General features: G+C 41.1%; 1 protein-coding gene across 2 annotated transcripts in view; it reads left to right on the top strand.

The window, feature by feature from the left end:
- The window catches only part of dpy19l3 (dpy-19 like C-mannosyltransferase 3), a 66,796-nt gene that overhangs the window by 15,549 nt on the left and 40,654 nt on the right, over positions 1-10,593 (top strand). For both annotated transcript variants that reach the window (XM_013909138.1, XM_013909137.1), the window contains 4 exons: positions 4,564-4,685; positions 5,245-5,390; positions 8,606-8,729; positions 8,906-9,040. In XM_013909138.1, the coding sequence (XP_013764592.1) occupies positions 4,564-4,685; positions 5,245-5,390; positions 8,606-8,729; positions 8,906-9,040 (527 nt within the window). The remainder of the gene's footprint in view (positions 1-4,563; positions 4,686-5,244; positions 5,391-8,605; positions 8,730-8,905; positions 9,041-10,593) is intronic.

Raw genomic sequence — 10,593 nt, 5'->3', positions numbered from 1 at the left:
GAGCTGATCAACGATGAGGCACATTTGCCTTTTTTGTACAAAACTGTGACTATCACCAGTCAGTGTGTCCAAACCAGCAGCAGGTGGTCAACAGGTGACACAGTGAGAACGATGTATGCAGGTAAACTCAAGCTTCCACCGAGCTCCTCGGTCATAATAATAATAATAATAATAATGGATTGGATTTATATAGCGCTTTTCAAGGCACCCAAAGCGCTTTACAATGCCACTATTCAGTCACTCTCGCATTCACACACTGGTGGAGGATGATAATGATACATTTTATTTATAGGCGCCTTTAAGACCCTCAAGGTCACCTTACAATAACACAAGGTGGAACAGACAGAAGGGAAGCTGAAGAAGAGCGGAGCGAGCTTATGAAGCGCTTTGAAAGTGAGAAGCAGGATCTTGAAATTGACACGGAGGTGAACTGGGAGCCAATGGAGCTGTTTAAGAAGAGCTGTTCTATGTTCAGTGGATCTAGTTCTGGAGATAATACGAGCAGCTGTGTTTTGAACTAACTGCAATTTATGGAGGGATTTATGAGGTAGACCACAGAGAGGAGAATTACAGTAATCTAAACGAGATGTGACAAGAGCATTGATGAGTATGGCGGTACTGTTTGGAGTGAGCGAGGGACGAAGGCGGTTAATATTACGGAGATGAAAGTAGGAAGACCGAGTGATATTATTTACATGTGCTGTGAAGGACAGAGTGCTATCGAGGATGAGACCAAGACTCTTAACCTGAGGGGAGGGTGTGACAGAGTTTCAATGGATAACGAAAGACTGGTTGGAACTGTAGTCAGTTTGGATCTGGTGCCTTAAAATGAATTCTGTTTTATTGCCATTAAGTTTAAGAGAGTTGTGAGTAAACCAGATCTTGATTTCACTTAAACAGTCTGAAGTGGATGTGGGTGGGAGAGTATATATCACAGAAACACACACAGGTTAGAGTCCAGCCAAATGTGTAGAGGTCTCTTCGGGGGAGTCCTCAGGCTCCTCTCGCTGCTGGTTCTGCTTCCACATAACAACTCGCTCCAAACACTCTTCAGTATAAATTTGCAAACTCTCCAGATCTTCGTCACAGTCCTCCAGAGAGCTGAACTTTGTGGAAATAAAGAATGTATTTTTATTATCTTTAAAGCTGTCTAGAAATAAACTGTCTGAAATGCCGGTAACCAGTGCCGTGCTGCTGTGGTCGATACCGCCGAGTCTTGTGTCACTACAGCATAGCATCACCCGGGACCTACAGTTTTTCTGTAACTTCTTGTTTTAGGAAGCTAGCTTTTGTTAGCACCTTCCTTTGTACATGGTTGCCAACACCAGGTGGCTCTCTCTATCCATACTTGTAAGGAAAAACTGTTTTTCACTCCATTATTTCCACCCGACCAAACAAATCACTGCACTTTTCTCATGATGCACAGTCTGGTCTGAGGGAAATTAGCCTAATTATTTTGTTCCCATTACCATGTAAAATTCCTTGTTGGAAATGTGCCTAATTTTCCACTAAGGCAAATAATTGAGCTGTAGTCTAATCAGTTGAGGAACTGGCTGACCTCCCTTCCCGTCCCTTTCTATGTTCCCTTGTTTTTCTGTCACAGCACAGCAGCTCGTTATCCTACTACTGTAGGTTTTTGGTGTTAGGGATGAAGCGCTGAAGTGACGGCAGGTAATGGAAGAAGTGGGAAATGATAGGGATGGGCATAGGAAGAAAGTGAGAAAGGAAGCAATAATTGAAAAGGCAAGAAATGAAAGAAAAGGAGGGATAAGTGAAGGAAAGATGTAATGAATAAATGAGCTAAAATAGGAGAAAGAATCCAGATGAGCGAGCAAGGCAGGACACAGAGTCAGGTGGAAAAAGAAAGGCATGACAGCAAACGGCGTAAATGAATGAACAAAGTCGAGTGGGTCATGCGTGTGGGTGGTAATGTGCACTTTGTTTATGCAAAACCGTGCTGGTTTTTATGGTTTTCCATGGATCAAGAACACAGCGGAAATCAGGCTGACACATCCCAGCCTGCAGCAGAAAGTCAGCCCTCGCTCCTCGCTCCATGTCACACTTTGTTTCAGTCAAACCCAGTACATGGTGATGATACTGCATGGAGTAACCAATATGGATTAATGCTATCAGTGCGCGCATCAGCTCATATAACACCAGCAGCAGTGTTTTCTGTGACAGAGTAATGTTAAAATGTCATTCTTTTCTATATGTTAGTGTTATTTTGGTAATTCTTGCCATCATTCCCTTCTGTAATAATGCCATTGCACCAAAGCAATTTAGAACATGTAGCAGCATAGCTTTAAAAGTCAGACAAGGCAAGAGACAAAACACCACTTCGTCAATCTCATTTGGAAGAGGAAAAAAGAACAAGACACAGCCTAACATAATCACCAACACTTTGTGCTTTCATTCTGACCTCCTGTGGTGGTATTAGTGATCCAGGTATATAGTGAAAGATCATTCCAGGTGTATTCCCTTTGAGTTTTTCATGTTAAAGTGGAGCTTTTACTTTCACTAGAGTATAAATAATTATTAATTATGTTGTACTTTTTTTTTTCCTGTCTGAAAGAAGCCAGATTAGTTCGCTTGTTGTTCAACCAGCTTTCTTCTGATTGGCTGCCCCTCATAAATAGGTCTATGTTTCTTCTCTTGAATATGTATGATGTCATGTCATGGAGCGGGGATATACCTAATACGGTCGTCTTACGTTGCCTGTCCCAGGAAGCCCCACCCACCCATTTGCCTTCTATAATTTTTCATGTGAGGCAGCCAATCAGTAGAAAGAGAAAGTTGGTTTAACGGGGGAGGAGCAAAAACAGCTCATTCTAGTTAGTGGATGAACCGAGGAGCTTCGCCATTCCCAGCATAGTCTAAAGATGAATTTAAAATGTGCAGAGGTAATGTAGTACAGTAGCTTTAAATCGTGTGGCGAGTCCACAATAATAAAACCAAAAAACAAATATTAGGGAGACGCGTCTGACCAGCTAAAGCATGAAAAAGGAAAAGATTTGGTTAAAAATGAGCAAGAAGACCTAAACTTTAAATCTTTTTGAAGGATGTGAGAGCGGGGCATAAAGTGAGGGGAGACGAGGGCCCCTTGCCTCTCCACTTTTGATGCCCTTGGCAGCTAAGTAGTAATAAACCTAAATTATAGTTTAAACCTCAATTACTGGAAAACAGAGGCTTTATTTTCCCATTTAATGGAGAAGAAACCAGCTGTGTGCAAAACAATGATGTAATATGTCCTTTTAAATATTTCCCCGTTGACACATCCAGCATCCCACATTAGCATTCATTTGGAGTAATGTTTTTGGCAGCTTAGCAAATCTAAGTCCAATATTTACCTTCTTTTCCTCTTTGATGTGTTCCCACCAGCATCACATAAAAATATCTGGCTGTAAAAAGCTGCTAAGAGCTCGTGTATGTTCCACAGCAAGTCATTAACTTTGCCTGTCTTTGTCTGCTGAAAACCGCACTGACGGGAGGTGAGAGTGGACTGAAACAGTAAAGTTGCAGACCATCGAGCCCAAAAAGCGAGAGCACTTGAAATGCACTAAAGCAGAGGTGATGATAACGCTCTGCGGGTTTGTATTTATGAGCCACATCAGCCACACACTCAGTCAGAGGAAATCGATCGGTTACATACAGTGGAAATCCAGCAGTCCTTAAAGGTGCAGTTTGTAAAACCGGGTCACTTTGTCATGATGCTTTTGTGTTTTTATTACTGAGTTAGTGGAAACTCGAGTCCTAGTTTGTAACAATTTATAAGCAGAATAATGAATAGTTCTGTCAAAAATGGCACATTTTTCATCTTCATGCACAGACGAGGTGCGTGGTCTTGGCCATTAAGTCTCAATTTAAGGCCCAAAGAGATGTCGATGCAAATGAAGAAGGTTGAGAAACCTAAATCAACGTATCCGAGAAATAACAAAAACTTTAAGTGTTGTCAAATCAACTCTCTTAAAAAGAAGATTTATATTTTTGGCTTTTTGCCGTTTTTTTGGTGGTGAGATGAGGGCTGACTAGCATCCAGGCCTCTGCGGTGAGGATACACCCGTCTGTACACTGGGCGCATTTGTTACATTTTTAATGTCGTTTTTATTATTTCATGGGGGATGAAGTTGCCCCACAACCCATCTCCAATAAAGCACTGCAGGAAATTTTCACATGCTTTATTTATTAGATTGATGTTTGGGTCATTTAGGGGATTTTGTTTGGGAGAAAAACAGAACAAACTACATTTAGTTTGCTAAAATTCAGGAAATGAAGTGAAGTTTGAAGCGTTCCGAGTGTGCTTTGAGCAATGCAGGAATTTAACTTCAAACAGAACACGCTGTGTTTTTTAGTGGTCGATGCAAATTTCCGACCCTGTTTTTTCTCTAATGGCACGAGTCTGAGCTAAATAAATGAGCCAGGTGAGCTTCGAGAAACATTAACACCCCTTCCTCCCTGGCTGTCATAAAGCCAATAATTATTATCAGTTTGTAAAAAAAAAAAAAATTAAAGAACGGGTGGCATTTTCAAATGGTGTGTTTGTGTGTGTGAATTTTGTGTTTGCAGCGCTCAAAGAAATGATCCATGACAACTTGACAGAATCCAAGAGGACCATTAATCTCTTGCAGCGAATGAATATCTACCAAGAGGTCTTTCTCAGTGTTCTCTACAGATTGTTGCCCATACAGGTAATACAACACTCACCTGTCATCTCGGCTGGTAACACACAAAAGATTAAAGACCTCAGCTACACCAGCTAGACTGTCTGGGACTTTTGTCATTTGTTCTGTTAATTAACACATCCTTTTTATGTGTAGGGGTGGGGGGAGAAAGTAAAGTCACTCTCCAGTGTTTTGAAAAATGTATTTTCTTTTGGCATTATTACTGTAATGATCGTAGTCAAATGAGGAAGTGTTTGAGGCGCAGTGGCGTTCCTTTGTTTTTCTGTCTTTTTAGCTGACATGACTCGGAGCCCTTACACTTGTCACACTGGAGGAAAAGGTTTCTGTATTGGCATAACAATTAACCGAGAAACCGCGACTAAGCTTCATCAGCTGTCTCACCGAGAGACAAGAATGTCAGGGAGTGAAATATCAGACACAACTCTGAAAATGCCACAGTGTTCTCGAGTGCCCGAGTCAGTCGCTGTCACTGTTGTCAACTCTGTGCATTCAATCGCGCTGCCTAATGAACTAATGGCTTCCCTTTGTGTATGTGTGTGTCTGTGTTTTTGTGTGTGTGGCCCAGTCATATTTGGAGCCCGTGTACTTTTATATTTACACAGTGTTCTCGCTCCAAGCTGTGTATGTGATCGCTTTGTACCTCACAGCGTGGCTTCTGTCTGGCTCCTGGCTTGCTGGTGCGCTCACCGGGGTCTGGTACATCCTTAACAGGTGAGTAATAACTATCTGTGTGCGTGACACAGTGAAGGAGGAGAGAGTTAGTCCCTTTCTTCTCGCACTTGACTCTGTCATGGCAGTTTTTCTCTCAATATAACAAAGAGTCCTTTTTTTTATTTATTTTATGGATCAACTCTTAAAGGTGCAGTTGGTAATTTTTTTTTAAGGTTAGGTAACACAAAGAAAAGATAATGTACTGATAAATATAAATAGATTAGTGTGTATTTATATCTTCCAACAAATTGATGTTTTCATAAACGAACCACCCAAACAACAAAAAGCAGCAGCTGTTTATAAGCTAACATCATCCTAGCTAACATTAGGCTTGAAAGTCCTAAAAATCACACTTTCTCTAATAACAGTTTGATTACATTCTGACATCATCTGAGAGTTGTTTTTTTTTTTTTTTACCAAGAGTCCAACGATATTATATCTACTTAAAAGACATCAAACAGTAGCTAACAGCAGCTAACAGCAGCTAACAGAAGCAGCTAACAACAGCAGTAGCTAACAGCAGTAGCTAACAGTAGCTAACAGCAGCTAACAGCAGTAGCTAACAGTGGCTAATAATAGCTAACAACAGCTAGTAACGATGGCAAAAACAGAAGCCTTACTGACAGGTATGCTATTCTCAGAAACACACCTCAATATCAGTGTCATTGGTAAGAAGGGATGTTACTGACTCATACACACCTAGCATCACTCTTAGGTGACCACAACATGTTTGTCCTACAGCGACCACCATAGCTAGGATTATGCTTTTGAATTAAGAGGGTTAAAAAAGTCAGTACTATGTAATTTTTAGCTTCACATGACTAAGTGTGACTGAGGCTTTAGCCACCTGGTGATGGTTAGTCGGTTAAGTTGATAAAGTAGGTTAGCTCCCCTCCTTGAGTTTGGATGAAGCTCTCTGTGAGTCCAATTCCCTGCTGATGTTGATCCTTCATTAGATGGGTTTCTTCTAGCTAATCTTAAGCTGATCTTGGCTTACCCGCCTACTTAATCATGACACATTGTTGAATGCTGAAAGCAGTAGCTCATTTGTTTCTTCACATGTGCTGTCAGTCGTAAAATGCCATCTAAAGCCCCAAAAGTTTTTTCTTTTCTTTCCTTATGTGAAGTTAAAATCAATTTCTTTGGTCTGAACCAGTTGTTTGTTGACACTGAAGTAAACTTAAGCGATTGCTTTGTGTTGCTCACTGTTGATACTGGGACGCTGGACCGCCACTTGGGAGTGAGCATAAATGTCACATTATTTGTATTTTTGTGGAATGTTTATCCCGAGTGTCTCACATACTGTGCAAATCAATCCACAGGCTGTGAAAGGCAACCGAGAGAGATGGGAAGGTCTCATTGTTTATGTTACATAACAAACCTTGTGTAGCAAACCTTGAAATTTTTGTCAAACCCAGAGTACATCCTACTAGGTTTCAGTTAAAAAAAAAAAAAAAAGGAAGAGAAGACTTAAGTGCGTATTTTGCATTCACTTCAGACCAATCGTCTGGATTTAGAAGTGATGGGCTGTAAATCCCAAACCGTGGGTGTTTGTTAGCTTGAAGCATCTATCGTCTTCATTTCTTAGATCCGTGACTTCAACACCTGAGCATATACATTATGCAAGTGATCAGTGGGGGTCATACTACACAGATGTTTGCAGGGAACATCAATAATCTTGTTACACATGATTTTTAGCAGCGGTGTGAGCACGAAGGGTCAGAAAAGCTTAAGACATTTCAGGTTATGTGAGAGTCGTGTCCTGCAGAGTCTCCTCTAAACTTCTGCTCTTTCCTGTAGTGTGAGCAGAGTTTTAAACACTGTGTTAGATGCACTGCACATCAGCAGCGGACTTCTTAATAGATCTGGAATATTGACAAAATATTTCATCCTTGTTTTTAGCTTCCTACCAGCTGGTTGTGCCTAATAGACGGCCTTCAAGCTGGCCTACACCCAAAAACACCAGCGGTGAGAGATTTCAAGTTTGGGTCCAAACATTAAGTAATGTCAGTGACATCATGTGGCTTCTGACATATTTGGCGTTATTGGTCAAAGAAACGTTTCCAGGAGAGTTTTTAATTTCCCTGAATGTTTTTAAGCATTTCAAGAACAAATTTTATTTTCCTAATTTCTTTAGTTAGTTGTTTAATTTGTTGATCGAGGGGGTGATTAGCTCAGTGCACACTCAGCAACTTTTCAGTCACCACGCAGCCAAGCTTTGAAGCACTCTGAACTCTACTTTGTGGTCTATTTCAGTCTAAATGAGAATTTAATGTCAAAATTAAAATCCCTGCTATATGAACAAAGACTTAAAAGTAGCAATTAACACTAAAATTAAGTGTAATAAAAATTAAGCTATCATTTGAGAGTGAATGCACTCATAGTCATCAGTATAATCAGACTTCTTTTTGAAACCCCTGGAATCTGGAAACCTATGGGCTCTGTGCATCTTTTGTATACAGTCTATGTGTAGGCCAGAATTTGCCAGTCCATCCTGAATATTGATTCAGCAGTTGCTTTTTTTAATACGAATGTGTCAAATATATATAGATATTATTATTATCATCATCATCATCATCATCATCATCATCATCATCATTATTATTATTATTATTATTATTATTATTATTATTATTATTATCATTATTATTATTATTATTATAGGAAAATAAAGGCTTTAAATTCACACAAGGAGTTGACTTGATGTTGCACAGGTGCTCACTCATGTCTGCTTGGTGCGTATCACGAGAATGAGGGTACAGTGAGTGGAAGAAGTGACTGACTGCCATAAATAAAGCACTTTGCTTCGTAGCTGAAAGTTGGTCGCTAGTGGACCTTCCAGGTTGTGTAGCTAATCCACTGACAAACCAAACAGACACAGTGCATGTACGGGACAAGCAGATCTAATTCTTCTTTTGTTAGTTTGTGTTACTGGTGTGTGGATTTGCCTACTTTTCTGTACTGTTGGAAGTGCACTAAAGTTTAAACAGTCTCAAAAACCCTCCTGGCGTTTTCTCTGCTGTCCATTTGGAGCTGTAAACGCTGTACGACCTCAGAGCGCTTTGAAAATTGCCACCATGATCTCAGGATTTAATTTTTTTTCTTTTTCTCAAGCCACCAGAAGTTCCAGACTTCTGTTAGGTTTCCTTCACGGTGTTTAGCTGAAACGGTTTAACACCATCTCTCCATCGCTTCATCAATCATTCTCCTTTCAGGGTAGATACTACTCGTGTAGAGTTCACCATCTCCCTCAGAGAGAACTGGTCTTTGCCCTTCTTAGCGCTGCAGGTCGCCGCTATCACCTGTTACCTCAGACCCCAGCTCACCACATTACAGCAGGTAAGCGCAGAGCTATAGCCCAAGCTCGCCACATAGATCAGCCTGATGAGGCGAGCCACTCAATAATTTAGAAGTACAAGCAGCACAGAAGAAATGTGATCAGGCAGTGTGGCTGTAGTTATGCAGATTAATCGTCTAACCCTGTGTGCGCGCGTATGTTTGTGTTTCCTCCTCAGAAGGTGATGGTGTGGCTGATGTATGTGACGACGTTCTGTTTCTGTCTGACCTGGCAGTTCAACCAGTTCATTCTACTGGTTCAGGCTCTCGTCATTTACACCCTGGACTGCGGCGACTTCTTAACAACTACACGGGTAAGAAGGACCAGATATTTACAGGTTTCTAGCTTCTGGTTATAGTTTCATATGTCCCAATCAGTGGCACTAAGCTTGTATAGGTGCTAAAAAATTTGACATATATTAAACACTAATATGTTATAAAGTGTAACAGCTGACTTTAGGTGTCCTGGCAACAATTGTCTGTTTTTCCATTGTTGAGCTATGAGAAAAATCCTCTCGGTCTGCAAGTAATTTGTTGCAGAGCTGAGTTAGTGAGACTCATATTGAGCTATCTTTCTGTACTCATAGTAGATATGTTATCTAAAGACTGAAGAGTAGGCAGAGATAACAGAGTTGTTGGGGTTAGATTGAGGTTGAGGTGAGGTTTTGCATCATGAGAGGTGAGAAAAGGTGAAGAGAAGCTGAAATAATCAAAACACTTGCATTGATTGGAAAACAAGAAATGTTACTTTCCTGGGAATCTATTCCTGAGGGTTGGAAGGACAGACATATGTTCACGCACAGTTCACCCGCTTTACAAACACCAGAATTTTCTATTCCTCACCTGCTCGCAGCTGTGTTTGCAATGCAGATAGTTCCTGTCTTATTTGCTCAAACTATCCCTCTCTTATACATTTTCACTCGTGTGCAGTGGAGGTGAGTAGGATTTGATTTGTGGCGCTCACCTCATTAAAAAACCATGATGTCCAACTGAAATTGGAATTCTTACTTTGTTTGTAAGAAAAAGAACAATAAGTGGAACATTTATTGCAACACCCCAGGTGTATTTTTGTTTGTTTTATCTCATGTTTTAAAACGTATCCCACAGCCTTGCTTTTATGCAGCTTAACTCAGGTAGTTGTACAGGTAGCTGGAACACCTATGGAGAGTTCCTGCTTGTTGAATCTCAGGTGGTGGCCTAGGGCCTGCTGTAAGGTCACCAGCTGGAAGCCACTTCTCACTGATGTTTTGCTGTGTTAGGCCCGGAGCATGCTGCATACCTCTGCGTGTGGTATTCATAGAGACAGAGCTGCTGCTGCTGCTATTGCCAGCACACAGAGAGAGAGTGCACCTGGAAAAAAGTCGGCTTTCTCACAAAGTTCTGCTGACTTTCTGACTTTCCTCCACCCTCTTCTTTTTAACATCCAAATGTGCAAATAACTATTAAATAATATTTAGGCTACATCCATTTGTGTCTGGGATATTTTCAGATACATTTGGTCTGCAAGAGGCCGTGCGAGTCTTGCACAGTTGAGGAAAGCAGTGTTTTCAGCCTTGTTTCCAGAACATCTCCAAGTGGACGGGCAGCAGCAGGGACATCACCCTATTATCCCTGCAGCTGGCTCTGTGATACTTTTTCCCTCCACATTGTTTCTCCTCCTCTGCGTTCTCTGCCAGCTGCTTTCTGGCCTCTTTTAACTTAACTCGGGGAAACTCCAGTAACATGCAGGTCTCCATGTGTGCATCTCTTCCTTCCAATTTCCAGTCAGGATGGTGGTCCTATTCTTGGCTGATTGATATGTTAGAGGCTGGACATGTCTGAGGTGACCAGCTCCATGGATTCATGGTGTTTTGCTGGCTTCAAGGTT

The sequence above is a fragment of the Pundamilia nyererei genome, unplaced genomic scaffold (genome assembly GCF_000239375.1).
Source record: "Pundamilia nyererei isolate P.nyererei 1_Seehausen unplaced genomic scaffold, PunNye1.0 scaffold00019, whole genome shotgun sequence".
Classification (NCBI taxonomy): domain Eukaryota; kingdom Metazoa; phylum Chordata; class Actinopteri; order Cichliformes; family Cichlidae; genus Pundamilia; species Pundamilia nyererei.
The sequence above is the reverse complement of the archived record's forward strand: the minus strand, read 5'-3'. Positions and strand labels throughout refer to the sequence as shown.